General features: G+C 41.3%; 1 protein-coding gene across 1 annotated transcript in view; it reads right to left on the bottom strand.

Annotated features, from left to right (window-relative positions):
• The window catches only part of slain2 (SLAIN motif family, member 2), a 66,053-nt gene that overhangs the window by 22,250 nt on the left and 26,426 nt on the right, over positions 1–17,377 (bottom strand). Inside the window, exons 4-6 of the mRNA XM_078547532.1 lie at positions 13,770–13,931; positions 10,029–10,394; positions 702–845 (exon numbers count right to left, since the gene is read on the bottom strand). Coding sequence (XP_078403658.1) covers positions 702–845; positions 10,029–10,394; positions 13,770–13,931 — 672 coding nt within the window. The remainder of the gene's footprint in view (positions 1–701; positions 846–10,028; positions 10,395–13,769; positions 13,932–17,377) is intronic.

The following is a 17,377-nucleotide window of genomic DNA, read 5'->3' as shown; positions in this document are numbered from 1 at the left end:
TCTCCAGTGCTTATATATTCTTTTCACAAAATTGAGAACAGATCTGTGTAAAAGACTCAAGTGTGTGGATAACCTAAGGATCTTAAGTCTAATTCTCTGCTTTTGAACCATATTCCTCTAGAAATGAACCAGAGGCTGTTGGCACTTTTTATGGCCTTGATAACTTGTTTGTTACTTGGAACAATTTGAGAATCTCTACCCTAGAACCCTTTATGCTTCTACTTCATTTAGACTCTTATTTTCCTAGGAACAGGTGGCCTCCTTGCTCTTTCTACCAATATGCATCACTTCACACATCTATACTGAAGTTAATTTACCATTTACATGCCTATTATGCAAGCTGTTAAGTCATTTTGTACTTTGTTGCAGTCTTCGTCAGTACTGACTATATCCCCCAGTTTGGCTACGTCTGCAATTTTGATATTGTCCTTCTGATTCCTAAGTCCCAATCATTTATATAAAAGGTGAACAATCATGGTCCCAGCACCAAACCGTGCTGAATATCACTACTTTTGCCAGTCTATCTTTAATCCCTGCTGTCCAGTTTCTGTTTTATGGCAGTTTGCTATTCATTCTGCTACTTGTTTCTTGACTTCACAAGCTCTGACGTTAGTCAACGAGTCTACTATGCAGTACCTTGTTGAAGGTCTTTTGAAACTCCATGTATAAACTTGTTTGTTTAGACTTTAATACAGACTTACTCGCTGAAGCTTGTTGCTGAATTCGGGGTATTCCCCCATTTGGCACTTGTAAATTTGAGTCACAACTTCTACTGTTTTTAACAGACTCTGCTGACTGTACATTAGAAGTCCTGAATAGATTTGGAAGACTACGTCTCAACTTTTCTAGAACAGAAACAAAGACAAAATGGCAAAAGTTAGCCACTTACAAAAATCGAGTCTGCAGTCTTAACACATCAAGTGAACTATCTGAAAGGATTTTTCCTTACTTATAAAACATTAAATCATAAGGTTAACAGAACATGCATTCGCTTTAAGCAGCAGCAATTCATTCATTTGCAAAAGACAAAGAAACCTCAATTATTTTTATCCTAAATTCAAACTGAACAAATAATCTCAGTCACACTACTTTCATCACTATCAATGTTAATTTAGTGACCGTTTTGCAATTCAAGGTACAAAACTTGCTCTTACTGAAGAAAAATTGAATAGAATGCACAATTCAGGTTCTTAACTGATAGAAAAGAAAATGTAAATAAAAGCTGACTCTTTACTCAGAACTAGAGTATGCATTTACAATTAATTCAAGTTGAAAATTGATTAGAAAAATTTTTTCCCTTCATTGTAGTGGGCATTTGGAACAATCTTCCAGTGAAAGAAATGAGGGTGTACTGATTAATTTGATTTTAAAAAGCTGGAGGTTTTAGAATTATAGGAATTAGTATGCAGGATCATAAGAAATAGGAATAGGCCATTCAGCCCATCAAGCCTTATCTGCCATTCAATATCATGGATGAATGATTGTGGCCTCAACTCTAATTTCCTGCCTTGACCATAAACCTCGACTCCATGGTAGATCAAAAATTTGTCCAACTTAGCCCTTGAATATATTCAATTACCCAGCTTCCTCTGCTCTCTGCAGAGAATTCAAAGGCCAACGACCCTCAGAGGAGAAATTCCTCATTACCATCTTAAATGGGAGGCCCCTTCTTTTTAAAATTGTGTCCCCTAGTTCTAGATTCCCTCACAAAGGGGAATCATCTTTCAAGCCCTCTCAATCTTATGCTTCAATAAGAAGATCTCTCATTCTTCTAAAGTCCAATGTGTTTAGGCTGAACCTGCTCAATGTTTCCTCGTAAGACAACCACTTCATCCCAGGAATCAGCCTAGTGAACCTTATCTGAACTTCTTCTAATCCACATACATCCCTCCTTTAGTAAGGAGACCCAAACTGCGCACAGTACTCTAGGTGTGGTCTCACCAATGCTCTGTACAGTTGTGGCAAGACTTCCCTGCTTTTATACTCCATCCCCCTTGCAATAAAGGCCAACATTCCATTTGCCTTCCTAATTACCTGCTAGGCCTGCATGCTAGCTTTGTGATTCATGTACAAGGCACCCAGATTCCTCTGTACCACCGAGTTCCGCAATCTCTCTATTTAAATAGTACACTGCTTTTCTATTCTTCATGCAAAAGCGGATAGCCTCACATTTTCCAGCATCATACTCCGCCTGCCAAATTTTTATCCACTCACTTAACCCAACCATATCCCTTTGCAGATTATTTGTACACTCTTCACAATTGACTTTCCCAAGATCACAAGAAATAAGAGTAGGTCATTTGGCACATCAAGCCTGCCTACCTTCATGCTGTCAACAAATCTGACTACGATACAGTCTATATTAATAACTTGGATGAAGGGATTGATTTTAAGTAGCTAAGGGCCCAGCAGTGAACCCTGCAGCACTCCAGTAGTTAGATGCCAACCTGAAAATGACCCATTTATCCAGACTGTTTCCTGTTAGTTAGCCAGTCCTCTATCTATGCTAATATATCTGCCCCAATACCATGAGCTCTTATCTTGTGCAGCAATCTTTTTAAGTGGCACCTTATCGAATGCCTTTTAGAAATCCAAATGCACTACAGCAACTAGTATCTACTCTACTTGTTACATCCTCAAAGGACTCAAAACAGAAATTTGTTAAACACCAGTTTCTACTTCATAATATATAGGCAGAGTCAGTATGATTTTATGATTTTTTAAGTGTCCTGCCTCCTTAATAATAGCATTTAATAATAATAATAATAATAGCAATAAAAGCAATAACTAGCATTTTCCCAATAACAGATGTTAGGATATCTTTTGTCTTATATATTTGTTCATGGGATGTGAGCATCACTGGCTAGGCCAGCATTTATTGCCTCTCTCTAATTGTCCTTGAGAAGGTGGTAGCGAGCTGCAGTCCATGTGGTGTAGGTACATCCAGTGCTGCTAGGGAGTTCCAGGAATTTGATCAAGCGATAGTGAAGGAATAGCCTTATATTTCCAAATCAGAATGGTGAATGGCTTGGAGGGGAACTTCCAGGTAGTGGTGCTCCCATCTGTCTGCTGCCCTTGTCCTTCTGTGCAGTGCATCTTGTAGATAGTACACACTACTGCCACTATGCGTCAGTGGTGAAGAGAGTGAATGTTTGTGGACGGGGTCCCATCAAGCAAGCTGGATGATGTCAAGCTTAAGTGTTGTTGGAGCTGAACTCATCCAGGCAAGTGGAGAGTATTCCATCACACACCTGACTTGTGCCTTTTAGATGTCAGACAGGCTTTGGGGAGTCAGGAGGTGAGTTACTCGCTGCAGGATTCCTAACCTCTGACCTGCTCCTTGTAGCCACAGTATTTATATGGCTAGTCCAGTTCAGTTTCTGGTCAATGGTAACCCCCAGGATGTTGATAGTGGGGGATTCAGCAATGGTAATGCCATTGAATGACAAGGGTCGATGGCTAGATTCTCTCTTAATGGAGATGGTCATTACCTGATACTTGTGTGGCACGAATGTTGCTTGCCACTTGTCAGCCCAAGCCTGGATATTGTCTAGGTCATGCTACATTTGGATATGGACTGCATCAGTATCTGATGAGTTTCTAATGGTGTTGAATATTGTGCAATCATCAGCGAACATCCCCACTTATAATGGAAGGAAGGTCATTGATGAAACAGCTGAAGATGGCTTGGCATAGGACACTGATCTGAAGGTCCCCCGCAGTGATGTCTTGGAGCTGAGATGACTGACCTCCAACAACTACAACCATCTTCCTTCATACTGGGTATGACTCCAACCAGCAGAGAGTTTTCTCCAAATCCCATTGACTCCAGTTTTGCTAGAGCTCCTTGATGTCATGGGCAGCCTCTCACTTGACCTCAAGTTCAGCTCTTTTGTCCATGTTTGAACCAAGGCTGTAATGGGATCAGGAGCTCAGTGGCCCTGGCAGATCCAAAACTGGCATCAGTGAGAAGGCTATTGCTAAGCAAGTGCCACTTTACAGTATTGTTGATGACCCCTTTCATCACTTTATTGATAGAGAGTAGACTGATGAGACAGTAATTGGTTGGGTTGGATTTGTCCTGCTTTTTGTTTGCAGGACATCCCTGCTATGCCCTGACCCACCAGAGGAGTACTGATTCATCAAGTGAGGAGGAATGGTACGTGATAATCGGCAGGAGGTTTCCTTGCCCATGTTTGACCTAGTGCCATGAGACGTCATGGGGTCCAGAATGAATGTTATGGGCTCGCAGGGCAACTCCCTCCTGACTGTATACCATTGTGCCACCACCTTTGCTGGGTCTGTCATGCTAGTGGGACAGGACATACCCAGGGATGGTGATGAGGGCATCTAGGACATTATCTGTAAGGTATGATTCCGTGAGGATGGCTACGTCAGGCTGTTGCTTGACTAAGTCTGTGAGACAGCTCTCCCAATTTTGGCACTAGCCTCCAAATGTTAGTAAGGAGGACTTTGCAGGGTCGACAGGGTTGAGTTTGCTGCTGTCGTTTCTGGTGCCTAGGTTGATGCCGGGTGGTCTGTCCGGTTCCATTCCTTTCAGACTTGTTAGTCCTTTGATACAACTAAGTGGCTTGCTAGGCCATTTTGGAGGCATTTAAGAGTTAAGATTGCTGTAGGCCTGGAGTCCCATGTAGGCCAGATCAAGGACAACAGATTTCATTTTCTAAAGAACATTAGTGTACCTGATGGGTTTTTACGACAAGTGACAATGGTTTCATGGTCATCAGTCTTTTTAATTCCAGATTTTTATTGAGTTGAAATTCCACCATCTGCCACAGCGGGATTTGAACCTGTGCCCCTAGAGCATTACCGTGGGTCTCTGGATGACTAGCCCAGTGACAACTGGCCTATAGTTTCCTGCTTTCTATCTCCCCTCTTTCTTGAAGGGGGGTGTTACATTTAGGGTTTTTCATCCGCTGGGACCTTTCCACAATCTAGAGGATTTTGGAAAATTACACCAAATGCTGCCACTAGTTCTGCAGCCACTTCTTTAAAGACCCAAAGGATTCAGGCCATCAGGTCCAGGGGATTTGTCAGCCTTTAGAACCATTAGTTTTCCCGAGTACCTTTTCCCAGAGTGACGGATTGTTTTATGTTTTAAGTTCTTCTCTCCCTGTTGCCTCAATTTTCCATTATTCTTGGGATGCTTTTTGTGACTTCTACTGTGAAGACAGATAAAATACTTGCTTAAAGTCTCTGCTATTTCTATGTTTCCCATTACTAATTCCCCAGTCCCATCCTCTCAGGGAGCACTTGTAGAAGGTTTTACAGTTGGATTTTATACTTGTTAGTTTTCTCTGTTGGTCCAATTTCTCCCTCTTTTCTTTAGTCACCCTTTGCATGTTTCTATTGCGAGAATGGATGTTTTAAAAAATATTTTGAGGGAATATTGTGGCACTCTAAAAAAAAAAGTTGGGTGTCTGCGTGATTTAATTAAGCTGGGAAAGAGGTTGATAGGAGTCAGGTTGCTTGGGATTTTGGAAACATGAAAAAGGAGAGGTGCTACGTTTAAGGTACGAGTGAATAGGTTAGATCTAACATTGGCATTTTTAGAGGTTGTTTGAATTTCAAAGGGGAATCTGAGTTGACAAGGAAAATGTTTGCTTCTTGCAGGAGTCCAAAGGTAAATAGAGTGGAGATATATTTTTATTGACCCAAAAGCAAAGGCAAGTTGGAAACATGAAAGATCTTATATTTGGAAGGGTTTGAGTGTCAAAGGGTTGAGAACAAAGGGGCTGAGATGAAATAGCTGTTAAGCTGGAGATGGCTGGAGCTGTCTGAGCTGTAGAGAAGTCCTGGGCTTCAGCAAGCAGTTTTATTCTGAAGTGGATTCCACACAGAGTGGATGAGGGTAAAGGTCATGTGGTACACCTTTAATGAAGCTACAACAGTTTGCTTTGAGTGATATTACTGGATTTTTCATATTTAAATATCTAGATGGGAGTGTTGCCTGGAAAGTGTTTCCTTTTGGGTTTGACAAAGCTTTTGGGAGGAATATTTTGAGACACCAACCTTAATTTTGTAACTATAATCTTGTGTGCTTACGTTTTTTTATTTTGTTAATAAAACTTTTACTTTTCAAAAACGCAAGTGTTACTGAACCTCCTACTTTGGAGATCAGTGCGTTGTCTTTCTCGTTACCATAATACTTGGCCCATAAGCCAAATTTCCCTCTGGGATTTGGTTTGCGCAGCAATTAACACCGGTGTGGTCATAACAGTATTCTGGGCTACCACCAATCTTTGAAGCATTGTATGTCATTTTTTTCATTTTGATATTCTCCTCAACTTCCTCAGTTAATCATGGATAGACTCGAGAAATAAAGTGCATCCTTCTCTTATGGAATACATTTTTGTTCAGAGTTATAGAATATCTCCTTAAACACCTACAACTGCTTCTCTAATGTCTCACCTTTTAACCTATTTTCCCACTCCATTTTAGCCAACTGTCTTCATACCCTTGCAGTTGCCTTTAAGACTAGTTTCAGCTTCACATATCTCACCCTCAAAACAGGATGCGAAATTCTATCATGTCATGAACAGTCTCAGCTGGAGGATCCTTTATTAATCCTGCTTCATTACACATTGCAAGGTCTAAAATGGCCTGTTCCCCGATTGGTCCCAGAACATATTTCTCTCAGAAACTATCCTGGATACACTGTATGAACTCATCCTGGAGGCTACCTTTACCAATTTCATTAGTTTAATATATAAAATCAAATCTCCCACAATTATTGCAGTACCTTTCGTACAAGCCCACCTCTGTCCTACAGTGTAGTGACTGCCAGGGGTCCCATAAACTACTCTCGCTTGTGACTTCTTTTCTTTTCCATTTCTTAGCTCTACTCAAACTGATTTTACATCTTCATCCTCTGAACCAAGATCATTTCTCACTACTGTACTGATCTTATACTTTAACTTGAGCTACCCCACCTCCTTTCTTCTAGTACTACAAAATGTTAAATACCTTTGAATATTCAGGTGACAGCCGTGGTCACTTTTAAAAAAAAACTTTCATGGGATGTGGGTGTCACCGGCAAGGCCAGCATTTGTTCCCCACCCCTACTTGCCCTTGAATGGAGTGGCTTGCTAAGCCATTTCAGAGGTCAGTTTAGAGTCAACCATGTTGCTGTGGGTCTGGAGTTACATGTAGGCCAGGCTGGGTAAGGATGGCAGATTTCCATCCCAAAGGGGACCAGCTGGCTTTTACAACAATTGATGATGGTTGTCAATTTAAATTCCACTAGCTGCTGTGGTGGGACTTGTCCCCAAAGCATTAGCCTGGGCCTCTCTCTAATGACATTACCACTGTCTTCCCAATAATGTCTCTGTAATGGCTATATCATACTCATTTATTTCTACTGATTTTATCAATTCATCCATCTTGTTATGAATGCTGCGTGCAATCAGATAGAGCGTCTCTAATTCTATCTTTTTATCATTTTTCCCCACTCTGACCTTATTTGCTGATGCACCCTTATACACTCTGTTCCTGTCATACTCTGGTTATCATTACCTGTATTGCTACCCTGCACTATCATTACCTGTATTGCTACCCTGCTCTGTCCTTTCTCTGACTTTCCAAATCTCCACCGCCCACTATTTAGTTTAAAGCCCTGTCTACAGCCCTAGGTGTATGACTTGCCAGGTTATTTGTCCGATGGTACAGCTTCAACTTTCCCAAGTACTGGTGCCAGTGCCTCAGGAATCAAAATCCATTTCTTCCACAACACTATTTGAGCCTTGCATTCAACCCTGATCTTATTTACCCTATGTCAATTTGTTTGTAGTTCAGGTACTAATCCAGGTTTATTATGTTTGTGGTTCTGCTTATAGACCCTTGCTGCTCATACTCCTTCAGCAGAATCGCTTTCTTAGCCCCATCTATGTTGTTGGTACCCCATGTGGGCCATAACACTCCAAGTTCACCTCCTGCCCTAGGTGATGTCCTTAATGCTGGTACCAGGCAGGCAACACAGCCTTTGGGACTCGCGCTCTGGGTTGCAGAGAACAGTATCTATCCCACTAACCATGCTGATACCTCCTACAGCTACATTCATTTTACTGCCCCCACTTGAAAGGTTGCCTGCGCCATGGTACCGTGGTCAGTTTGCTCATCTTTTCTGCAGTCCCTGCTCTTGTCTACTCAAATTGCAAGAACAACAAATCTGTTTCACAACCTGCAAGGACTGAGGCTCCGCCACTGTTGCCTTCTGGAACCCAATACTTGCTTCTCATTACATTCACAGCCTCTTGTCCCTGAAAATGGATCAAATGTGAAGCACCTAGCCTAAGGGGTGTGACTGTCCTGGAGCAAAGGTAATTACCCTGATGCATCACAGTGTTCAAAGTTTGGACTCCGGCTCATCAACTCTGACTGAAGTTCTTTGAGCTGCAAACATTTACTGCAGATAAAGTTGCCGTGGATCACACTGGTGTCCACCAGCTATGACATGCCACAGCTGCAACATCACCTGCCCTGTCATCTCTACTCTGCTTTTATCTGACCAATTAGCTAAGGTTTAGAAATATCATTCAATGATTAGCCATAGTTATATTGGTTTAACTAATAATGCCATAAATTTATTACAATACTTATAGTTCCCCAGTATCAGTTAAAACTACTGCCCAGCTTAGAGAAAAAAAAACACCAACCAAATCACCTACCTGCTCACCTAATTAATGTCTCCAAGCTTCAACTCTCAGGTATTACCATCTCCAGCTTTCTTTCTAGGATCACTCCTTTTTGTGCCAGATCAGAAAAGCACCACCTCATTGCACCAAATTTGTGCAATTTTAAAAAATTCATTCATGGATGTGGGCGTCACTGGCTAGGCCATCTAATTAAGGGCAATTAAGAGTCAATCACATTGCTGTGGAGTCACATGCAGGTCAGGATTTCCTTCCCTAAAGGACTTTAGTGAACCAGATGGGTTTTTACAACAATTGACAATGGTTTAATGGTCATCATTGGACTTTTAATTCCAGATTTTTATTGAATTCAAATTCCATCATCTGCCATGGGTCCCCAGAGCATTGCCCTGGGTATCTGGATTACTAGTCCAGCAACAATACCACTGCGCCATGTCCTCCCCTAACAATTAACACATGCCCAGAGTTAAGCACTCAGTTAAGCCTCACTGCACTCAGTCTTGAGCTAGAGTTTATACTTAAGTGTGCTAGCAAGACCTCCTGTATTTATACTAGCTGAAATTCCAGTTAGCAAGTCAGGTGCTAATGGTTAGGGAACAAGTTCGAACTAGTTACCTAATAAACTAACTGACTTTCAAACAGGGAGTTTATCACTGTACAGACCAAGATGATCTAATAACATATAAGTAATGCTATCAGTAATACTGGGGAGTAGGGAGGTTAAAAATGCCATCATATTTCACAGATTAAGTAGTCACCCAGATCTCTTCAGTTAAAATCAAAATTGCAGAACTGAAATTGATGCTTTTTTTTTTAAGGTAATTCTATTAATGGATATGGAGCCAAGGTAGTTAAGTAAGAGTTAAGATACAGAATAGCCATGATCTAACTGAATGGCAGAACAGGCTCAAGGAGCTGAATGGCCTACCTCTGTTCCTATGCTCCACAATTTTCCTTCAGCAGGAAAATTTCACACAGTATGAGAGAAACATATTTGATAGGCTGAAAGGGCCCGTCAATTTTTTTCCTGTCCAGTCAAACTCCATGTTAAGTCAGTTTTTTGTTTTTCACAAGTACAAGTGCACTGGGGAAGCAATGGCCAGTGTTTCTACCATAACATTTTTATAATAAAACCCAGGAAGCTATGACATAACCAGGCTTTTTGATGTAATATGTTACTACTGAACACTGATATGCAAAGCTGATAAAACGTTTGCATCTACAGAAAGTTCATGTCATTTCAAGTATGAGATTTAGATTTTATTACTGATGTTATTACTATTGAATGCAGCAGTTATATCATAAATAATTTAGAACTTATGACTAAGTTCAGTACCACTACAGCCAGTTACTTACCTTCATTTTTTACAATATTACACTGGAGGTCTGTAGCATGGCCTTGCAGGGAGAGACGAGGCTGTTGCAGACGGCTAATCATGGGCTGTGGCGAGACAGATGCTCTCCCATAATCCAGACTCCGAGCAGGAGAGCGTGAACGTGGCGAGTTCCTAGGAGAGTGTCTTGGTGAAGCTCGAGGGGTGTGCCGTGGAGATGGAGTGAATCGGTTCAGGGTGGGATGCAGAGCATGGGGAACACATTCCTCTTCATCTTCTAAACTTTGAACATCAAACTCCTGATCACTGAATGTACCTCGTCTCAGGGAGTGGCAGGAAGACCCTGAACTACGCCTCGAGGTAGTGGCTTCATATTCCTGTCTGAGGCCTAGGGACACAAGGACACAAGTAGAAATACAAGGTATAACTAAATTATTGCATAATGAGGATGAATAGAACATGAAACGTTGTCTAATACTACATTTCTGAAAATTGAACAGTACTATGGAAATTTTCTCAAAGGATATGTGAATGCTGCTTTAATTTACTAGACCATACTACTTCAATTAATGCAAGAAGTAAAAGAACAGCCTTAACTAAAGAGTTACCAATGCATTATTGCAACATGATCCAATTACATTTCTACATGGATTGAGGAACACAGATTAGGAAAATAAACTAATTTAAAATAATCCATTTTAAATTCACCCAAGAACCAGTGATAATAAATGATCTGAGTTACAAAGGTCAGGGTTTGCAGTAGAACCAAGTTTTGTTCTGACAATTTCAGTGATTTGCTAATCTAATTTGCAGTTCCTCAAAATAGATCAAAGCCCTGTTCTGTGCAAAACTTCTCTTAGTTACTTCAAGAATTGACTATTCCAACATACTCCTGGTCAGACTCATCATCTACCCTCCATAAAATTGAGCTCAAATCAAAACTCTGCTGTCCATGTCCCAACTCCTAACTTGCACCAAGTTCCATTCACCCACCGCTTCTGTGCTCACTGACCTACACTGGCTCCCAGTCCAGCAACACCTCAATTTTAAAATTCTCATCAGTGTTTTCAAATCCCTCCATAAGCTCTTCCCTCCTTATCTCTAACCTCCCCCAGCCCTACAACCTTCCTCGGCTTCATTTCCCCAATTCTGGTCTTTTGCACATTCCCAGATTTTACCTGCTCCACCACAGGTGGTTGTGGCTTTAACTGCCAAGGCCTTAAACTCTGGAACTCTCTCCCTAAACCTCTCTAGTTTCTTTCCTCCTTTAAGACACTCCTTAGAACCTCTTTGGCCAAGCCTTTGGTCATCTGTCCAAATATCTCTTTTTTATTCGTTCATGGGATGTGGGCAACACTGGCTGGGCCAACATTTATTGCCCATCCCTAACTGCCTTTGTTCAGAGGGCATTTAAAAGTCAACCACATTGCTGTGGGTCTGTAGTCAGACCAGGTAAGGATGGCAGATTTCCTGCCCTAAAGGACATTTGTGAACCAGATAGGTTTTTATAATAATCGGCAATGGTTTCATGGTCATCATTAAACATTTGAATTTATTTTTTTTAATTCCAGATTTTTACTGAATTTAAATTCCACCATCTGCCATGGTGGGATTCGAACCAAGGTCCCCAGAGCATTACCCTGGGTCTCTGGATTATTAGTCCAGCGACAATACCACCACACCATCACCTCCCCCGGCTCATGTGGCTCAATGTCAAATTTTGTTCGATAATGCTCTTGTTAAGTGCCTTAGATATTTTACTAAGTTGAAGGTGCTATATAAATGGAAATTGTTTTGTAATATAAGAACTTAATAATCTGAGAATTGCTGAAAAAGAGAGACATGTCCAAGCTTTTCAGTTTGCACTCATCAGGACACAGGTGAGAATACCAATATGGCGGGAGGCAGGGGAAAACAATAATTTATGCTCTGTGAAGAGTGTGCTGATTGGTTGGCAAGCGGCATAGCCACAGAGAATGCACCACTGATGGTGACTGACAGTTAACTGCCAAGCATTCTTTGAAATTTAAACCAGAAGTCTGACACTGATACTTCTCAGGGCAATGCCTTGACCAAGTCAGCGAATGGCTGTCACTTATTTTGTTTAGCTGAAACAGGCACAATGTACATACATGTGCTTTCTGTCTGAAAGAACATGGCCCTGTGTATTAATATACACTACTTCCAGTACATGTAAATGTGCCACGCTGTGAGCCCAACTGACAATCAAATTGGTTGTCAGCGTAATTCTTAGCACACTGAGGATTATTCAGCAAATGTTGTCCAATCGCAGAACGACAATTAATGTTGGGCACTGTTCTGAATTTTGCAAGCCCGGGCTGGTTGGGTACATTCCGTACCCTGCTCATTGCAAACAGTGGCTGGTGCTGTTTGATATGCTCCAGACTTTGGGTCGTACGGCCTACATACCTAGCATCACACAGGCACTGAAATTCATATACATATTACTCATTTGAGAGATAGACAGAATATCTTTTTGGCTTGACAGCAGCATCCTGTTAGTGGCGAAAACCACTGGTGATGCTAATGTATAGTAGCAGTGTGAAACAGCCAGCTTCACCTGCTGCTCAGATTTTTGAGATACCTTGCCCTTCCAAGGTAACCAGAGGTAGACTGGACACTTTTCAGGGCTGCAAGTGACGGTCTTAGGCCCGTTCATGAGCTTGTATGATACACAGAGCAAAATGCTCTGATCAGGGCAGCCATTATCCTGCAGGATACTTTTGATGCGCCCTATTTCAGCATCAAGTTTGGTCAGCACATGACTTGGGCCCTATTTACAAGGTTGCTGATAAAGCCAATTGTATAGAGCGTGGAACTGTAAGAACCCCAACATGTATATTGACCAGTGGAGGTAGGCTTGCAGTAGAGCGTGGTAGAGAATCCGCTTGTAGATTTCTCAACTAGTACGTCAAGGAAGGGGAGTTCATTTGACTGCTTCATTTCATAGGTGAATTTGAGCGGTGAATTTGAGTGCAGGATGGAGTCCATTAAGGCGTAAGAATACGTACATGTGTTGCGCCTGTTACAGCTAAACAAAATAAGTGACAGCCATTCGCTGACTCATTCCTCAGGGCAATGCTTTGAGCAATGATGGCCAAGCTGCCAAGTTTACATTTCAAACCATGCTTGGCAGTTAACTGTCAATCACCATCAGTGGTGCATTCTCCATGGAACAACACTTGCCAACCAATCAGCATCTCTTCACATACAGTATAAATTACTGTTTCCCCTTATAATGGTATTCTTGCGAGTATCCTGATGAGTGCAAGACAAAAAGTTTGACATGTCTCTTTCTTCAGCAATACTCAAGGTCTATACTACCAAATAACAACTTAAATTTTTTTAAAATCCAATTTTGTTTGCAATGGAGTTGTTTTGGCAGATAGTATTGGATAACAGATTCTCAGCGAATCATTGGGCATTAATTTAAAGCTCATTAGCTCCATCTGGCAGCATATGCCGTATGCAGAAAGAATATGTCGCAGAACCACCAGATAGCAATACCAATAGGCAAACTAAGGAAGCAATTTAAAAACAAAAGAACAATCCACAACAAAAACCATGTACTTCTTACATAAAATGTTGCACAAGAAGCATCCTCTGTGAGGGGGTTCATTATATTAAAAGGTGTTAGAAGGCACTCATTGCTCAGTAAACAGTTACATTTATTGATTTCAGCCAACTTTTTTTTAAACTTGAAGTTCACAGAATTTACATTAAATATTAAATCAATACTTACTTTCTTCCTGCATCCGAGCTAGGATTTGCACATCTGTGACATCAGCAAGCTTGTAACCAGATCCCAATGAATCTTCATCTACTTCTGAAGCACTTAGCTCACTATCCACAGATGACGGAGGGCTAATGGGAGGATTCTGGTCTACAGAACCTTTAAAATGACCTAATGTGGATAAGAGGAAGTTGCCAGTTTGTATTTGCTATATAGTTCTGATCCCTTGCGCTTGCAATAGCTGGATAACATTTCAATGTTCTTACTACTGACAATAATAGTTAACTTAACACAAACACCAAGCATCAGCAAGGGGAGAAACCTATACAATCAGTAGAAATCTTTATTGACCTGTCTTCCATTTTGCACAATAGAAAAATTCCAAGAAATTGCAACAGGATCAGGGTGTACACAAACAATATCACGAGAAGTTCTGATAACAACTATAGTAGCACATCATTCAGCACAGGTGGCGGCCATGGATTCCAATTAGTCTCAATTCATCTCACTCCCCTATTTCCAGATAGGACTAGATTTTTTTCCCACTTGAGTATTTATCCATTCCCTTTTGAAAGTTACAACTGAATCAGCTTCTACCACCCCTTCCGGCAGTACGTTCCAGATAACAACTCAATGAGTAATAAAATGTTTGTCAACAAAAACAGAATTACCTGGAAAAACTCAGCAGGTCTGGCAGCATCGGCGGAGAAGAAAAGAGTTGACGTTTCGAGTTCTGTTGAAGGGTCATTAGGACTCGAAACGTCAACTCTTTTCTTCTCCGCCGATGCTGCCAGACCTGCTGAGTTTTTCCAGGTAATTCTGTTTTTGTTTTGGATTTCCAGCATCCGCAGTAGTTTTTTTGTTTTTAATAAAATGTTGGTGTTGCCTCTGGTTCTTTTGTCAAGACCTTACATCCATGCTTTCTGGTTACTGACCCTTTGGCCACTTAAAACAACTTCTTATTTACTCTGAAGCTACATTGGGATTCACGGCATGCCACCTTAGAATGATACAATGGATATAGTAGCCTTGGAAGCAATGCAGTGCAGATTCACCAGAATGTTATAAGGATTCCAAGGGTTAGATTAGGAGGTGAGACTATATAAACTAGATTTGTATTTCCTGGAACACAGAAGTTCAAGGAAAAGTTCCCTCAAAATTGTACATGTGTGTGGCCATCCATCAGTCCTTTAAGTGCCGCCCAGTTGATTATTAACTTTGTGCACATGGGACGTGGAGAGCATTATGCTGCTCTGCCAAGCGATGCTTAGTGAAGTGTGATGCCATGCATAGCCACATTTCAATTGGTGTCTGATCTTGCTCAATGCGGCTGGCCAGACCACGTGGCAACAGCTAATTGGCTGGCAGCTCACCTAATGAGAGAGTGCAGGAAGACAGCGCACGTCTGAACTGAATGATGGTGGAGAAAAGGAGCCGCCATTGAAGGAGTTTGTCTGACTTGATGTGAACCCATGAGTAGTTTCTGGGGGAACCCAAGTTTTATGGGTGCATATATTTGTTTCTGAGGTGCCATTTCAGGTTTGACTGAAGTTATCAAAGCAGAAATGTGGCTTCTCACACGGGCTGGTAAGGGTCCAGTGTGGACTGGAAACACAAGGATTTACAGAATCTGCTGTGCTTGGGGGAAGCAGCAAACAGGAGGGAAGCAGCAAATTTGAGGCTCTCCTGATTCGCTGACCCTACCATTTGCCCCCTTTCCATTGTTGCCCACCCTCCCAAGGTTGGAGGGAAGCAACAGAAAATGGGAGGGGCAGAAAGCAGGGTAGAAGCGGCGAGTCAGGTAAGGTGGTGAGCCGGAGGCAGGAACCAGTGACCAGGAGTTAAGATAAGAGTTGCTAAATAATAAGAGTTGGCAATTTAAAGTGTAAAAATTAATTTATTTCATGCATCAATACAAAAAATATTTTTGTTCCCTGTATCAAGAAAATGGATAATTATGTTCTGCCTTAAGGAACAGGTATATCAGATTCTAAAGGACTACAGAAAATTTTGCAGTTAATTTTCTTTTTATTTCATAGCAAATTAACATCTTAAGCAGTGTACCTTGTTAACTAGCCCTCGTTTTAATATTCCTTCTTCCAAATCTATGGTAACTTTTTAAAAACAAATATTAAAAGTATTATACATAGATTTCCTGGGTTCTACTGGTAGCGCACATCCGCACATTACTTTGATATTGGTGCACATAAAATTCATTCCACACATGGAAGGAAAAAATTAAGAGAACATTGTGAAGGGATGATTTGATTGAGGTTTCAGGACTTTGAAAAAGAACTGATAAGGTAGATAGAAACTTTTTCAGCTGGTGGGTGGGGGAACAAAGGGTTAGTCAGAGCCAGGCCATTCAGGAGAGAAGTTAGGAAACACTTTGTCATGCAAAGGATGACAGAAGTGTGGAAGTCCCACAAAAAGCAGAAAATGTTAGCTTAATTGATAGTTAGGAGCAAGAGGAGGAACAACTGCTGGAGATATACTGGCTGCGTTAGGACAGACAGGAACGAGGGCTGTTCCAATGAGACTACAGAACCAATGGACAAGGGTGATATAGCCAATCTGACCAAAAGCTTCAGGAAGATCAAGGAGGGATAAAATGCCCTAGTAGCAGTCACAGAAAATACTGTCAGTGACATTCACCTGGACCATTTTAGTGCTGTTGGCAAAGCCTGGAACTGGACTGAAAGGAACCTCACTTTTACACAAACAGCACTTGTTATTAAATATGGGGCAGTAACTAGAAAAACACACTGCTATGCAAATTTCGATCACACAAAAGTCCTGGATGGCGGTCATCAAGATTAAAGGTCATGACAATCTTCGAACTCTGGCAGAGTAATGCCTGGTATGCCTACTGAAGAGTAAGGAGATATCATTAATTAACATAACTAATGGAGACATCAGGATGGTGCTTCCTCCAGTTTTGTAATAGTGTAAACCTTTCCACATCAGGTATGAATAAACTGCCTGCAAAGTATATGTTAAATGAAACAGTTGATGCACAGTCGGTGCCCAGAGTTAAATAAATACTAAGTAACTCAGGACTAACTTTCCAGAGGCATGAATGACAATTTCCCTTCCAGGAACATTAAATGCATATCCAGAGAAGCCATATACAAGGAGGAAGGCAGATAGCAGCAGTATACACATCCCAGGTTTGGTGCAACAAACAAAAAAAGTGCTCTGAACCTGCATAGGTCCAAAACAATTGAAGAGAACCAGTTTTCCTGACATAATTTGTGTTCATCAGTCCTCAGACATCTCCATCTCAACAATCAAACAATACATCAACATTTAAAAAGAAAATTTGTTAGCAGATCTAGAGCTTTTGGACATTGGAGACTAAAAATTCAAAAAGACCCAATAACAAGTGTGGGGATCACAATGCACAATTAACTTGTGTCCATTGAAGTAATGCAGGCAGCACACAAACTCTGTGCAGCACTGGAGGCCTTGGTGCAGAGCACTGAGAAGACAACAGATGTTATCTATCAACAAGGGGCCAGGAGGCCCACCAGGCAGACAGTGCAAAGGCAGTGAGAGTAGATACCTATGGAGATCAATGCGGAGAGTTGTCTAGTCCAGAGGACCTGGATACAGTG

The sequence above is a fragment of the Cetorhinus maximus genome, chromosome 1 (genome assembly GCF_964194155.1).
Source record: "Cetorhinus maximus chromosome 1, sCetMax3.hap1.1, whole genome shotgun sequence".
NCBI classification, from domain to species: domain Eukaryota; kingdom Metazoa; phylum Chordata; class Chondrichthyes; order Lamniformes; family Cetorhinidae; genus Cetorhinus; species Cetorhinus maximus.
This window is presented reverse-complemented; position numbering and strand designations above follow the sequence as displayed.